At 40.4% G+C, this 16,438-nt stretch overlaps 1 protein-coding gene across 4 annotated transcripts in view; it reads left to right on the top strand.

Annotated features, from left to right (window-relative positions):
• The window catches only part of ACAD10 (acyl-CoA dehydrogenase family member 10), a 47,182-nt gene that overhangs the window by 5,424 nt on the left and 25,320 nt on the right, over positions 1-16,438 (top strand). For all 4 annotated transcript variants that reach the window (XM_079149517.1, XM_079149518.1, XM_079149519.1 and 1 more), the window contains 5 exons: positions 6,062-6,210; positions 7,952-8,146; positions 10,058-10,216; positions 11,139-11,298; positions 12,903-13,044. In XM_079149517.1, coding sequence (XP_079005643.1) covers positions 6,062-6,210; positions 7,952-8,146; positions 10,058-10,216; positions 11,139-11,298; positions 12,903-13,044 — 805 coding nt within the window. The remainder of the gene's footprint in view (positions 1-6,061; positions 6,211-7,951; positions 8,147-10,057; positions 10,217-11,138; positions 11,299-12,902; positions 13,045-16,438) is intronic.

Below are 16,438 nucleotides of genomic sequence, written 5' to 3'. Positions count from 1 at the left end.
TGCTTGGGCAAATTGTTCAACTTCTCTTAGTTTTCTCATCATGAAATTCAGACTAATAATAGTACCTACCTCCTTGAGGTTTGGGGAAGAGTTAAATGAAATAATCTACTGGCTTAGCACAGAGTGCTCAGCTCATCCCTTATTCTCAGTAAACAACCAGTTGCCATGGTTACTGTGGTTGTGATTAGAATTTAATTACCTTTCCTTGGGAATAGCACTACTTCTGAATGCTGGATGAAATTCCCCCTTGGATCACAACCTTTTCTTCTACCTCTCTCTAAACTTGTATCTGAACTTACAGTGTTAAACTTCTGTTTATCATGGCCTCCCTGGTTTTCCTTCTTTCTTCTCTCTGTTCGATTTACATTAATTAGTTAAGTTTTGGTTTCAAGTGTTAGAAATCCTAACAAAACAGGAACTGAAACAAGATAGAAGTTTATCTTTTTTGCTTACAAAAGCCCAGGTATATATTCTGGGTCTAGAATGCAGCTCTGTGGCATCAGGAACTCTGGCACGGGATCTCTCTTACTCTCTAGCTCTGTGTGTATGTGTATGGTACTGGGGACGAACCCATGTCCTTGAGCATGCTAGGCTGAGTGCTCCGCCAGTGATCCACACCCCTAGTCCAACTTGGGCTATTTGTATCATGCTGTTCTGTTGAATATTCTCTTCATTTCCTAAATTGCCCAGATTGGCCTTGTACTTGTGATCCTCCGGCCTCAGCCTCCTTAGTAGCTGGAATTATATGTGTGTGCCAGTGTGCCTGACATTTTTGTGTGTGTGTGTGTGTGAGTGGTGCTAGGGCTTGACCCCAGGGCCTTGCATGTGCTAGGCAAGTGCTCCGTAATTGATCTACTGCCCCAGCTCAAATATCACACTCAAGCTAGGTATGGTATGGTGGCATACACCTGTAAACCAACTGGCTTGGGAGGCTGAGGTAAGATGATCACAAGTTTGAGGTCAGCCTTAGCAACTTAGCAAGTCTCTAGGCAACAAGTGAGACCCTGTCTCAAAATAAAAAGTCAGTTTTCCTAACTGACTGGAAGAACTGAAGCTGGGTGGTAATGTGGGTCTGGGGAATTAAACAATTTTCATATAAGAGAAGTCAGAACCCTTTGAGCCTTACCAAATTAGTTGCAAAGTTTTCCCTAAGTCTAGACCCAGCTCTTCTTTCCTATAGAATGGAGTACATGTGTACACCAGCAAAGTACTGTTGTTCGGTGGTTAATGCCCTCAGTTCAACCCTTGGTATCCCCCTCCAAAAAAAAAAAAGAAAGAAATTCATACTCTTTTTTTTTTTTTTTTTGTGGTGCTGAGCTATATCTCGAGCCCAAAAAATTCACACTCTTAACATTTTTTTTTTTTTTTTACATTTAATATGGTGGTTAGTCAACTATGACCAGTGGGCGGCCAGATTGCCTGCCTGCCATCTGTTGGTATGTGGCCTGTCATCCAAGAATGACTTTTACCTTTTGAAATAATAGAAAAATATCAAAACAAGTACCTAATATTTTGACCAAGTATGGTGGTATACATTTGTAATTAAAGCTACTCATGAGGCTGAGGCAAGAGGATCACACATTCAAGGCCAACCTAGGTAAGTAACTTAGTGAGACCATGTCTTAAATTAAAACTCTTAAAAAGGGACTGGGGCTGTAACTCAGTGATGAGAGTGCTTTGCTTAGTGTGCACAAGACCCTGCGTTTAATACCCAATACTGCAAAATATTTGTTGACCTTCGTCTAGTTTTTTCATTTCAACATCTCACACATACTGTGTGGTATTCCCTTAGGTGGATTTACCCTAATTGATTGAATAAGCCCCTTAATAATATACATTTAACCTTCCAGCTCTTTCTGTTACCAAAAAATAGTGTTTTGTGATGTGAAAATTACATGAAATTCAAATTTCAATGTCTACAAAAACAAAATTATTTTGGAACCTCATTCATTTCCATTTTATCCCTGGCTGCTTTTGCCAAATAATGTCTGGGTTGAGTAACTTCAACAGGAACACTTCTGACCCAGTATTTGCTGTCTGACTGTTGGGAAAAGCTTGCCACTTCAATTTGAACTATTTGGTTGCTATGAAATTAATATGTATGTGAAAAAAATTCACTTCAACATTGTATTCAGGGAATATAATGATAAGATCAGATCTTTTCATTTTTGCCACAGGTCCATTTCTGTTTTTTTTTTTTTTTTTCTGTTATTTTAGTGTTCATTTCCCTGCTTGTCAGTGGGGTTGAGCCTTTTTTTGGTATGTTATTGCTCACTTAGTTCTATCATTTTATGAATTGTTCATTTTTCTTATTGATTTGTAATAATAACTTTTCATCAGTTATTGTAAATATTTTTCTCTTCTGTGGCATGTGTCGATTTTATTTATAATATTTTTGCCATACCAAACTTTTGTCTTGTCTTTTTTTTTTTTTTTTTTTTTGGTACCCGGGATTGGACTCGGGCACTGGACCACTGAGCCATATCCCCTGCCCTATTTTGTATTTTCTTTAGAGACAGGGTCTCATTGAGTTGCGTAGCACCTCGCTGTTGCTGAGCCTGGCTTTGAACTCTCCATCCTCCTGCCTCAGCCTCCCGAACTGCTGGAATTACAGGCATGAGCCACCACGCCCAGCACTTTCTTTTTCTTTCTTTCCTTTTTTCTTCTTTTCAGTGCTGGGGTTTGAACCCAGGACACACTGGGCAAGTGCTCTACCATTATATATTCCCAGCCCTTTTTTTTGTTTGTTTTATTTTGAGATAGAGTCTTCCTAAATTGCCCAGGCTGACCTTGAACTTGAGCTCCTCCTGCCTCAGCTTCTCAAGTCACTGAGATTACAGGTGTATGCCACCTTGCCCAGCTTGTGTTTTTTCTTTATGGCTTGAACTTTTTGAGTCTCAAACTCTTTCCATCTTTTTTTAAAATTTATTTTAGGTTGTTGATCTTATTTTACATGTGGTGCTGAGAATTGAACCCAGTGCTTCACACATGCTAGGCAAGTACTTTACCACTGAGCCACAACCCCAGCCCAAACACTTTCCTTCTTAAAGTTCATGAACATATTTTATGTTATTTTCTAAATTTAAAGCTTTGTATATTTTATCTATTGGGAATTTATTTTAAATTTTATTTATTTTTATTTTTGTGGTACCCAGGGACATTGTACCACTGAGCTACATTCCCAGCCCTTTTTATTTATTTATTTTTTTTATAATTTTGAGACAGGGTTTCATTAAGTTGCTTAGGGCCTTGCTAAGTTGCTAAGGATGGCCTCAAACTTGTGAGCCTCTTGAGTTACTGGGATTACAGATTTGTATCACCACACCCAGCTTGGGAATTTATTTTTGTGATGTGCAAAATAGAAATTTAATTTAATGTTTTTCCATATTGAAACTTATGGCACTCTCAGTTATTGATTTCTTAGTGCTAAAAGAGAATAAAATGTAAAGGAAACTTCCTGCTGCCACCTCTGTCCTTCCCCAGCAGGTTCCTGCCTTCTGTGGTTATCATTGTGAACATTTTCTTGTTTAGCATTTAAAACATTGCATGTGTCTATCTAGGTACACACTGATATATAAGTATGTGTGTATGAATTGTGTACATGTGTACACATGCATTAGATCATGTTCTGTAGACTGTTTTCTGTACTTTTCTTTTTTGCAGTAGTTATTTTGCCAACTTTTGTTTTTCTTTCTTTCTTCCTTCCTTCCTTTTTTTTTTTTTTAAATGCTGCAAAGTATCAAACCAGGGCCTCACTCATGCCAAGTACATGCACTATCACTGAACTATAGCCCTAGCCCTTTCCAACTTTTCATATCAGTAGACATAAGTATAGTTCAAGGGTTAGCAAACTTTCTCCATAAAGGGCTGTAAAGGCTTTGCACTTTGTGAGCCCTACTGTCTGGTCATAACTATTCACTTCTACAATAGTGAGAAAGCCTCAGTAGACAACAGTAAAGGAATAAGTATGCTTGTGTTCCAAATTTACAGAAGCAAGAGGGCTGGGGTTGTAACCCAGGGGTAGAACACTTACTGGCACGCATAAGGTTCTGGGTTCAATCCCCAGTAAACAAAAAATAAACAAAAAATGAGTAGAATATAGATTTGGGCCCCAAGACCTTTTGGTGACCCTTAGCCTAGTTTATACATTTTAACATCACATACATACCATGTGGCATTCACTTAGGTGGATTTACCTTAATTTAATAAGACTTTTATAAATATACATTTAACCTTCCAGTTCTTTTTTATTGCATGCAGTTCTGCACAAATAGCCTTGTTATCATCAAGTATTTTTGTAAATATATCTGGAAGAAATTCCTGGAAGTGAAATTACTGTATCAAATGTAGGCACATTTGAAATATTGGCAGAAAGTGCCAAATTGCTCTCCATAGAGGTTATACTCGTTTTACGCCATCAGCAGTATATGAGGGTGTTGACTTCCCCACACACTTGCCAAATCTGGAACTGTGAAAAGGGCCATACACTTTAGATTAGCTCTAAAAATTCAGAAATATTATTTTTGGATTGAGGGGTTTTGCTTTGTTTTGTTGTTTTATTTTGTTTTGTTCTGGAGATTGAACCCAGGGGTGCTTTACCACTGAGCTTTATCTCTAGACCTTTTTTATTTTGAAACAGGGTCTGGCTAAATTGCCCAGGCTGACCTTGAACTTGTGATCCTCCTGCCTCAGCCTCCTGAGCCGCTGGGATTACAGGCATGTAGCACCATATCTGGATCTAGATTGGGTTTTCAGGGCTGGGGATATAGCTCAGTTGGTAGAGTGCTTGCCTTGCAAGCACAAGGCCCTGGGTTCAATCCCCAGCACTGCAAAAAAAAAAAAAATAGATTGGGTTTTTAAAACCTTAATGTTCTTGGAGAACATACACAACATTGTTATCGTTGGTTATTGCTGAAGAATGAGATTGCCTGTCCTTTTACTTTTTTCTTTTGCAATATTGGGGACTGGACCTAGGGGTCCTTAACCACTGAGCTATGTCCCCAGCTCTTTTTTTATTTTTTATTTTAGGACAGGGTTTTGACAAGTTGCTCAGGTTGGCCCTGAACGTTCAATTCTCCTGCCTTTGCCTCCCAAGTTTGGGGGAGGTTTGTACCACTATGCCTGGCTCTTTTTTCATTTTATGCCTTTTTATATCTTCTGAGATATTTTCAATGCACAAGTACTACTTTATCAGAAAAAAGTGGCTTCATTTCAAAATACACATATTGCCCAGCAACTGTATTACTTAGAAACTAAAAACCTCCTAGAAGAAAAAACAACCCTATTCATATGTTCCCAGTAATACACAAATGCTGATCCATCTACTGCCTTTCCTCTTTGTGAACAGACATTTTCTTATTTATTCCTCAAAGACAGCTTCCTGCAAGTGACTGATTCAGTGTACCAGCCACATTGCCATAAAGAATTACTTACAAAATGAAGAGTTGGGACGCTGTCCAAATCTGGTTTGTTCCCTTGTGAACTTCTTTACTATGTGCTAGGACCACATAAATAACCTAATGTGGGGTTGGGGTTGTGGCTCAGTGGTAGTGCGCTCGCCTAGCATGCATGAGGCCCCAGGTTCAAGCCTCAGCATCACATAAAAATAAAGGTATTGTATCCACTTACAACTGAAATAATAATAATAATAATAATAATAATAATTAACCTAATGTGTATGGTCCAGCCAATGAGAGACCAAAGAAGAAAATCCATGCTGTGTTCAGAGTCATCTCAAGCAAGTGGAAAGAACCTGAACCTCAGCAGCAGTGTGCTTGCTGTCTGTCATACAAATTAGTTTCTGTTCCTTCAAAGGTCCAACGTTGAGATTTTGTTTGTTTGGTGTTGGTTCCAACCCAGGGCCTCATGCATGCTGGGCAAGTGCTCTACCACTGAGCTATATCCCCAACCCTCTAAGGTTGAGGTGCATTTCTCTGAATTACAGTTAACATCTACATAGACATCACAGTGATGCCATAGGAGCTTGTATGGTAATTCCCCTGAGCTCCCTGAGCTCCAGCCATTATTTGATGTATTTCACTGTTGCATATTCTGTTTACAGAATGGGAGGTACAGAATCATATTCCTTCTGGAACTATATTGAAAGCTTTGGTCAAAGGTGGAGAAAATGGACCTTGGATGAGATTTATGAGAGGAGAGATAACAACAGAGGATTTCTTACAAGAATTTGGGAAACTTTGCTCTGAAATAGTAAGTGGAAAATATACCTGCATTTGTATTTTATTATTTTTGCCTTGAAGAGCATTTGGCAACATTCATCCATAACTTGATTAAACTGAAAATAAAGTAAAACCTAATAACCCATCATGTTTTTAAGCTACTTTCCCTAGGTATTCAAGCTTCATATATGAATAAATAAAAATATTCTTTACTGTAAACCCCTCCAGCAATTATTGAAACCGGAGCCATCTACATAATGGCTTTGATCCAAAAGCTTATTAGAACGGTAACAATATTGACCATTTTCTGTGTGCTGTGCTTTGTCCTAAGCTTTTTATTTACATGAAGTCATGTAACTTTCACAGTAGCTCTGCTAAATCATAATAGTATGAGCAGTTCTCTGGCTGGATGGTGGTGAGCACAGCAGTGCCCCTGAGCTATAGACTTAAGGATGGAGAAAATGGCCAATTCTATGTTATACATATTTCCCACAAATTAAAAATTATGCAAAGACTGAACCTTGTAAACATTAGGCCAAGTTAAAGAGGCTAGTCAAAAAAGACAGCCTATTATTTGATTCCATTTATATGAAATGTCCCAAATACTCAAAGCTGTAGATAGGGAAAGCAGATTGATGGTTTTCTAGGACTAGGGGTATTGGGGGAAAATGAGGAGTGTTAACGGGTATGAGTTTCTCTTTAGGATAATAAGATATCCTATGACTGACTGTGATGGTTGTACAACTTGGTGTATGTGCTAAAAGTCTTCATTCGACTTGTGGGCTGCAGTTGTGGCTCAGTGGTAGAGTGCTTGTCTAGCATGTGTGAGGCACTGGGTTTGATCCTCAGCACCACATAAAAATAAATGAATAAAATAAAATAAAGGTACATATATATACATTTTATATATATGTAAATATACACATATATAAATATATATAATATATATAAAAATATATATATAACAGCAAACTGGCCTTTATAGATTTTGAAACATTGTAAGAGTTTTCAAAGTCCACACAGATTATATTTTAAAATAACAAAATTGATCAGAAACTAAAGTTAATAATGGTGAAGTCATGAATAATACAAAATCATTAAGTGCCTTCTCAATCATGAAAAATAAATCACAGAACTTGGGGTATAGCTCAGTGGTAGAGCACTTGCCTAGCAGTGTGAGGCACTGAGTTCAATTCTCAGCACCACATAAAAATAATTAAATAAAATAAAGGCATTGGGTTCCTCTGTAACTAAAAAAAAATTTTTATATAAATAAATTGCGTCTAACTGTTGTGTGGTACACTTCTATAATGCATGCAAGTAAAGAGACTGAGGCAGGAGGATTGCAAGTTCAAGGACAGTCTTGGCAATTTAGCAAGACTGTCAGAATAAAAGTTAAAAAAGGGCTGAGGATGTGGCTCTGTGGTAGAGGGCACCTGGGTACCATAAATGCATACATAAATACTTGTAATATATATCCTCTTGTAGACAGGCATGGTGGCATGCAGAGGCTTAGGCAAGAGGATTGCTCTGAGCCCAGGAGTTTGAGATCATCTGAGGCAACATAGCAAGATGCTGTCTCAAAAAACAAAACAAAACACCACCACCCAAAACTCACATATAGAATTCCACAGAGGGGTCCAGGAATTTAGTACCTTCAGACAGTAAGCAAATGGCCTGGGCTCTGACAACCAAGGAACAGGAATCAGTATTTTTTCCTGTGGTCTCTCGTTCCTGACCTCTGGCTCTCCCCTCCCCTCTTCTGTTCACAGTCAAAGACCTCGGTGCCGGTGGACTCATTTTTCTCTCGGCTGACCAGTAAGCAAGTGGCGAAGCAGTTCCCAGTGATGACTGAGGCCATCTCTCAAATTCGCTCAAAAGGCCTTCAGACTGCAGTCTTGAGCAATAATTTTCGTCTTTCTGATGGGAAAAGCTTTTTGCCTGTGGACCGGAAACAGTTTGATGTGGTAAGCTTGAGGATTCAAACCAGGGGAAGCATGGTCCTTGCTCTTGCTTCAGGGTGCAACATTGTTGCATCCCCAACTCAAGTTAGGTTTAGATATTATAGGTTGAAACTGGGTTTTTAAAATTTCACTGTGCTCTTAGCAAGGCCAAACATTTGTAGAGTTTGAAGCTGTAGTGCTAGGTGGTGATACATGCCTGTAATCCCAGTGATTTGGGAGGCTGAGGCAGGAGGATTGTGAGTTCCAGGCCTACCTGGGAAACTTATCGATAACCGAAGCAACTTAGTGAGACTCTGTCTCAAAATCTAAAGTTAAAAGACTGGGAATGTGACTCAGTGATGGAATACCCTTGGGTTCAAGACCAAAAAGAAGAAACTTCTGCTTTAAAGACCCCCTTTACATTCTGCATTGGAACTTTAGACTGACCTTAACACAGGTGCTTGGGTCCCCCCTCACATCTTAATGGGTCCTTTGACCTCTTTTCTTCTAAGACCAACTTATTGTCCCCTGTTTTTGTGATTTTAATCCCTAGACCAGTACTGTCCAATAAAACTTGATTACTTTCCCTGGTCTGATTAACTGTCCTTCTAAATTGCACATGATTTGTTTCATATGCATATCCCAGCCTTTAATGCTGATGATATAATTTTAACATGTTTGGCTATTTTGTTTTGTTTTGTTTTACAGCACTGAGGATTGAAGCCAGGGCCTCTGTCTGCTAGGCAAGTGCTATACCACTGAGCTACATCCTCAGCTGTTTTTAAATTTTTATTTTCTGACAGAGTTTCACTAAGTTGCCCAGGCTGGCCTCAACCTTGTGATCCTCCTGAGTAGCTGGGATTAGAGGCGTGTATCACTTTGTGCCTGGTTTTATTTGTGCGTGTACCCTTAAAACACTTATTTACGTCTTAAAACCAGCAGCAGTAATAACTCCCTTCAGAAATTCCAAAGCCCAGAGTGGCAGCAGGTCTTTCAGGGCCTTCCAGAATTGTGATGGATCAGGAGAACCCTTCCTTGTGGCCCATTCTCCATGTATAACCCAATCAGTGCCAAGGGGAAGCATCTCACCAAATACTGTGAGAATCATGGTAAGCTCTAGAACACACTGGAGGAAATTTCTCTGATAATTGGAGTATTGTACATTTTGCCAGCAGAGCCCCTTTCTGTTTCTTTCCATTCTTGGAAGAGATATTTTGGTTGGACTCTAGAAGGTGGCATGTTCCCTGCCTCTTATCTATTTCTCTGTGTATTTGTACCCTTCATTGGACCAGTGAGATTAAAGATTTTCAACTCTGCCTACCCATCAGCATGGCCTGTGAGTTTGTAAAGACACACGTCCTTTTCCCTGAAGATTGTTGTTGGGTGAGTCTGGGTAGGACCTTGGTATTTTTTTTTTATGAAAAGTTCCACAAAAGATTCTGCTGTGCAGTTGGGGTGAGAAACCCTGAGATGTGATGAGGGACTTTGGATTCTGGTCATGATTTTCTTCTGTCACAAGGTCTCCAGTACTTTGGGTAAAATATACTTGTGGTGAGATTGTGAAATGCTCTGTGTAACCATAATATATGACATTAGCAAGTGTCCTGTCATTTTGGAACTCACTTAAGTTTCATAATAACCACTAAGATAGGTAAGATGGCTGTTCACATTTTACTGATGATTAAACAAAACCCATTTGGTTGTAAAGGCCACAGTGTCTGAAGAACTTCAGTTTCCTGAGTTTGGCTCCCAGATTGTAACCCAGAATTTCACAGTTACTTGACTTACCAAGGCAATGTCATTTTAATATCCTAACACTCTTAAGTTGTTCTCATGCATCTCAGCTGTCCTGCCTCTGCTCTTTTCAAAAAATATGCCAGCATGCTTGTGGGAGTTGTACCTTTAGGGCCATTCCTCCCTCGGTCTCCCCGTCAGGTGGTGGAATCCTGCCTGGAAGGTGTCTGCAAACCAGACCCCAGGATATACCAGCTGTGCTTGGCACGCCTTGGCCTGCAGCCCTCTGAGTCCATCTTTCTTGATGATCTGGGGCAAAATCTAAAAGCAGCTGCCAGTCTTGGTATTCGCACCATTAAGGTAAGCATCATTATTTTTGACCCCCTGCCGTGCACCAAGAATTAGTAGAAGCATTTTATGCCATCTTTTTACACTTGCAGTTGTAGCTCTCTATGGCGGTTCCTCCTTGTTTCCATAGTCATCATTTTTAAAATCAGTTATGTAATCGATGTGACTAGCTGCTTGTATTATCAGCAGGGAGAAAGACAGATGTGTACAAAGAAGATGGATTGAGCACAGAGCTGTGAAGGAGGTGCAGGGCAAGCTAGGACGTCTGGGGTGGTGTTTCTACTGTCTGAGTGATTTTTCTAGGTGGGGAAGTTGCAGCTACCAGTTGCATGAGTCATTAAAGTGAAGAACAGAAGCCATATGGCAGGAGGGGAGGCTAGACCAGCTTTCTGCATTTAATTTTCATTATGAAACTGACACAGGGACACAGCAGATGCTGCAGCCATAGTCTTCTGTCCGCAGTGCACAAAGTATGCTGTGAACTCACCTGCACTCTTCATGAAGGTAGAGCTGGACATGGTGGTGCACTCCTGTAGGCCTAGAGACTCGGGAGCGAGACCAGAGGATCTCAAGTTTGAGGGCTTGGAGTTGTAGCTCAGTGGTTAAGTACCCCAAGTTCAATTTCCAACCCACATACAAAAACAAACAAACAAACAAACAAAAAAAAAAAAAAAAAGAAAGAAAGAAAGAAAGAAAGAAAGAAAGAAAAGAAAGAAAATGAAATAAAAAAGAAAAATATTAAATATAAGGTGGTTAGAAATTAAATGGATAAGGAAACTCATTCTGGTTCCTGTTAACTGAATGTCCTGGCTCCAATGTCCGTCCTTGGAGAACTCCTTGGATATTTATTTCCCTCTGAAGAACTACCCTCAGAGGAGACAGAGAAGAGGCAGGGTTGACGGTGACACACGGTGGGTATTCTCTCTGAAACCAGGTTGATGACCCAGAGGCTGCCGTGAAGGAGTTGGAAGCTCTCCTGGGGTTTCCTTTGCACATGGGTATTCCCAATACTCGTCCTGTGAGGAAGACCATGGAAATTCCAAAAGATGCTTTGGAGAAGTACCTCAAGGGCTTGCTGGGGACCCAGATCACAGGTATGGAAAGTTTTGTGTTTGGGCAACTCTGTTCAAGACTGGGCTCAGTCTGGCTCTCACTTTCTAACCTCGATGAACATGCCAGCAACCCAGAAGCCATGTGGAGAGGAAAACAGCCAGCTGGCCTGGCGTATCCAAGTGCTGCTTTCAGTTTTGCTTGGGTCGAAGCCTTGACCTCCTTTTGTATGGCTCTGCAGAAGTGCATTTGTGCCCTTGTCATCCACCTGAGAGTCACCTGGCAGCATTTGCCTGCCAGCAGCCAGCAAGGAGCCGGAGCTTGGCTAGTACATATGTGCGCAGGGGGGTTACTGTTGCTAATTTTTTGAAACAACAGCCTGTTTTCTGAAGGTGACTTAAAAGTTGCACAATTTGAAAACGTGGCAAGTCAACTCCCCCTCTTCAAAGGCCTGTCTCTTGATCTTCACATTTCACCTTCAGGAAAACAGAAGCCTCATGGGCTTTTGAAGAAATTTCCACTTGGTGATGAAATTTTGCCTCACCCACTTGATCCTCAGAAAAGGTCTTTATTTCTGGAGTTCCACATTATGTCAGTGATTGGATTCTTAGTAGTATTTCCACAATGCTGAAGGGCCTGTTATGACCAGGCCAACTAACTCAGGGCAACGCCCGTGCTTACCCACTGTCCTGACCAAGTGAAAGGAATCCACATCCAGAGGTCCATCTTGCTGTCAAGCTGAGGGCTAATTTGGTTCACTTCTACCTAGAGGCTGAGGGAGCCACAGAATTCACCTAGTGGGGTGGGGAAAGCAGCTTTGGCTCAAGGTGAAGACCTCTGCCTGGATCCTTTCAGCTGTCACATCAGAGTCAGACATGGTTTGGCCAAGTACAGGCAAGGGACACACAAGGGCACTTTCCTTCTCAGGCCTAAAGCATTCCTTTTGCCAGATGGGTTGCCATGACTGTGCTTGTGGTTGATAAACAGAACTAAAGTGCTTTTGTTCACGGGGCAGGAGTTGGCAAGGAGGAGAGAACTGGACACCCATACAAAGTGAGAAAAGATTGTGGTGTCAAGTGAGTGGCCTTTGCCACACTAGTGGCCTGTGATTCTGGAACCCCACTGACAGGGTGAGCCAGGGACTGAGTTGCTGTGGCACCCAGGGGGAGGTGCTTTTCTTGTCCTGCATCTCAGAGAGGATATTCGGGATCCCAAATTCAGAACTTTTAGAAGGAATATTTGAGCCAGACATGTACACCTGTAATCCCAGGAGCTTGGGAGACGGAGGCAGAAGGATGGCAAGTTCAAGGCCAGCCTCAGCAATTTAGCAAGGTCCTCAGCAACTTAGTGACATCCTATCTCAAAAATAAAAAAAATGGGGCTGGGGAGATAGCTCAGCTAGTAGAGTCCTTGCCTTGCAAGCACACGAGCCTGAGTTCGATTCCCAGTACCGCACAAAAAATAATAATAAATAAATTAATTTAAAAGGGCTGGGTATGTAGCCCAGTGGTAAAGTACTCCTACCCCTGGGTTTAATCCCCAGCACCAAAAAAAACAAAAAACAAACAACAACAACAAAAGAAAACAATATCTGTCCAGAACTGGGCTCCAGATCCAGTTAGAATGTTCTTTGTTTTCTAACTTACAGGCCCATTGGAACTCCTTCAGTTTGATCATGGGCAGTCAAACCCAACTTACTACATCAGGCTGTCCAGTCATGAGCTGGTTCTGAGGAAGAAGCCCCCAGGGTCTCTCCTTCCATCTGCCCATGCAGTAGAAAGGGAGTTCAGGTAAACTCTCAGGGGCTAGGGTGGGGGCGGTGCCTGTCCACCTGGTTGTACTATGGATGAGTTCAGCCCTAAGATACAGGTTAGCTTCCATAAGAGCCCTGAGACATTTACAACTGCTGTTATGAATCTCCATATTATTTCAAATAAGGACATGTTATCTAATTTTATTTGTTTTGTTTTTGTTTTGAGGCACTGTGTTGCTCTGGTGGTTCTTACTTCCTGATCGCAAGTGATCCTCTTGCCTCAGCCTCCTGAGTACCCAATTTTATTTATAAGTTTCTCTTTTCTTTTCTATACCCAAATCTGTAGGTGGCGACATTCTTTTAGCACCTCTAGAAGAAAAAAGGGCAGGGTTGAGATACATTAGTCTTGCCCTTTACAATTGTTGTGATGCTGAGAATTGAACCCAGGGCTTTGTGCATGCTAGACAAACTCTCTACATCCCAGTCCTGTCCTAAGGCCTTTTTTTTTTGTACTGGAGATTTAATCCTTGGGTGTTTTACTACTGAGCTCCATCCCCAGCTCTTCAAAAAACTTTTTTTTTTTTTTTTTTTTTTTTTTTTAAATTTTTAATTTTGAGACAAGGTCTTACTAAGTTGCTTAGGGCCCCACTAAGTTGCTGAGGCTCGCCTTGAACTTGTGATCCTCCTCTCTCAGCCTCCTGGGTTGCTGGGATTATGAATGTACACTGCCCTGCCTGGTTTAAGGACATTTAAGTAAAGATTAAAAATTCTCAGACCTTTAGTCTGTCTCTTTTTTCTTTTTCTTTCTTTCTTTCTTTTTTTTTTTTTTTTTCCTGGTGCTGGAGATTGAATCCAAGGGTACTTAACCACTGACCACTGAGTCACATCCCTGGCCCTTTTTTTAAATTTTATTTAGAGACAGGGTATTGCTAAATTGCTGAGGCTGACCTTGAGCTTTTGATCCTCCTGCCTCAGCCTCCTGAGCCACTGGGATTACAGGCATGTGCCACTACACCCCACTCAAGACCTTTAGTTTTAAAATCAGTACTTTAAGCTGAGTGTGGTGGTATATACCTGTAAGTAATTTCAGTTACTTGGGAGACTGAGGCAGGAGGACCACAAGTTTGAGACTAGCCTCTGCAACTTAATGAAACCCTGTCTCACCAAAAAAAAAAAAAAAAAAAGTGGCTCAGTGGTAGAACACCCCTGGGTTTAATCCTTAGTACCAGGGGGAAAAAATCAAAACAGGACATTAGTGGGGCTATAGCAAAACAAGCATGGGTACATGATTGTTCATTATACAAATAGCTCTCCTTTTTTTTTTTTTTTTGGACCGGGGATTGAATCCAGGGGTGTTTTACCACTTGGCTACATCCTCAGTCCTTTTGTGTTTTTAATTTTTATTTTGAGATAGGGTCTTGCTAAGTTGCTAACGTTGGCCTCAAACTTGTGGTCCTCCTGCCTTGACCTCCTGAGTTGCTGGGATTACAGCCACTGTGCCCAGCCACAGTGCTCTAGTTTTGTATATGTTTGAAGTTTTCTAGTGTAAAATGTTTATGAGATAGTGACTGGGGTTGTGACTCAGTGATAGAGCTCTTGTCTAGCATGTGTGAGGCACTGGGTTCAATTCTCAGCACCACATAAATGAATGAATAAATGAATAAAATAAAGGTCCATCAACATCTAAAAAATTTTTTTAAATGTTAATGAGAATAAAGATATTATAACCCATTCCCAGTAAAGTAGATTGTTTGCAAAGAGGACCATTTAAACATACAAGTTTGAAAAAAACCTAGCTCCAGATCTTTTAGAGAATGAATACAAAGCCATGAATGAGCTCTAGAGTGAGACTCACCTGGAAGGTTCCCTTCCTCCTCCTCTTCCTTCTCACTAGCAGCCTATTATGTTCCATAAAAGGAGAGTCCCAGAGTCATCAAGAAGAACGTGATGTCAGCTCTTGGCCCTCCTTCCTCCTCCTGATTATTTTCCATCTCTCCTCTTGACTTTTGAGTTCCTAGAATCTGACTTGTCCGAGTGTTGTGAGGACCGCTGACCAATGATTATGAAACCTTAGGGTTTCCTCAGAGGAGAAAAGCGGGGGCACTTTATGAGCATTTATGTAGATGTGCCCATGTAATAGCAGGTGTGTAAGCAACTCAGTGAGACCCTGTCTCAAAATAAAAAATAAAAAGTGCTGAGATGGTTGAGTACCCCGGAGTTCAATACCCAGTACTTTAAAAAACAAAAATCCAGACATGCATGGAATTTGCATTGTGTTAAAAATAAACTGTATTTCAAGATGAAACAACACAGTACCTGCTTATAAAATGCCAAATGTAGATTTGAACTCTACCAGAAAATAATATGATACAATTCATTAAAAACCTCAGAGTATTCATACTTCAAGATTTAATAATTTCAATTCTTGGTACCTACATGACTAATTCTAAATAGAAAAAAATCTTTGTGCATGAATATCCTCACTAAGTGTTGTTTATAATAAAAATTTGGAATTACTCTCAGGGTACAATAATCAGGAAATGATTATGCAAACTTCAGTGTATCTACTTTTTTCTACAACAGTAATCGGAGTAGCTGACATTTGCTGAAAGTTCATTACTTACCAGGCACTATAAGCAATGCTTGGAATGTGTTAACTGAAAACATTCTCACAACTCTGGTTTGATGCTGTCATGATCCCCATTTGATAGCTGAGAAAAGTGAGACCTAGAGAGGTAAACAGCACACCTAGGGCACACACTGGTAGAAGAGTGGTGGAGTCCGCCTGCACAGCTAGGCACTGGGATTCCATAGCCCAATCTTTAAAAAAATTTTATGTACCCCAGCACAGAAAAAAAAAAATTATGTATTATTATTTTTTTATGATACTGGGGATTGAACCCAGTGCATTTTACCACTGACTTACATCCCCAGTCCTTTTTACTTTTTGATTTGAGACAGAGTCTCACTGAGTGACTGAGAGTCTTGCTAAGTTGCTGAGGCTGGCCTTGAATTTCAATCCTCCTGCCTCATCCTCCTGAGTAGCTGGGATTATAGGTGTGTACCATCTCACCTGGCTCCATAATATTAGTGATTATGCTATTATCATACCCAATTAAATATGCTTATAATAGTAGAAAAATGTATGTGACAAAAGTTAGGAGAATAAAGATAGATACATGTGTCATATTTTTTAAAGACATGCATATGAAAAAATACTGGAAATGAACACTTAAAAATGTTAACCCTGGTCATGTTTGGGTAGCCTGTTAGTATTCTTCACTTGTACAGAACCACCAAGCCTAACTTAAGCATTAAAAAAACAAAGGTAGGGAGGATGATATAGAAAAATGTTTTACTTCATGATTTAAATCTTTCAGGCGTACAGGATCCAGGGGTTCAAATAATGGCACCAGGATCCATGCATTCCC

Source organism: Sciurus vulgaris (assembly GCF_902686455.1).
Source record: "Sciurus vulgaris genome assembly, chromosome: 8".
NCBI lineage: Eukaryota > Metazoa > Chordata > Mammalia > Rodentia > Sciuridae > Sciurus > Sciurus vulgaris.
The sequence above is the reverse complement of the archived record's forward strand: the minus strand, read 5'-3'. Positions and strand labels throughout refer to the sequence as shown.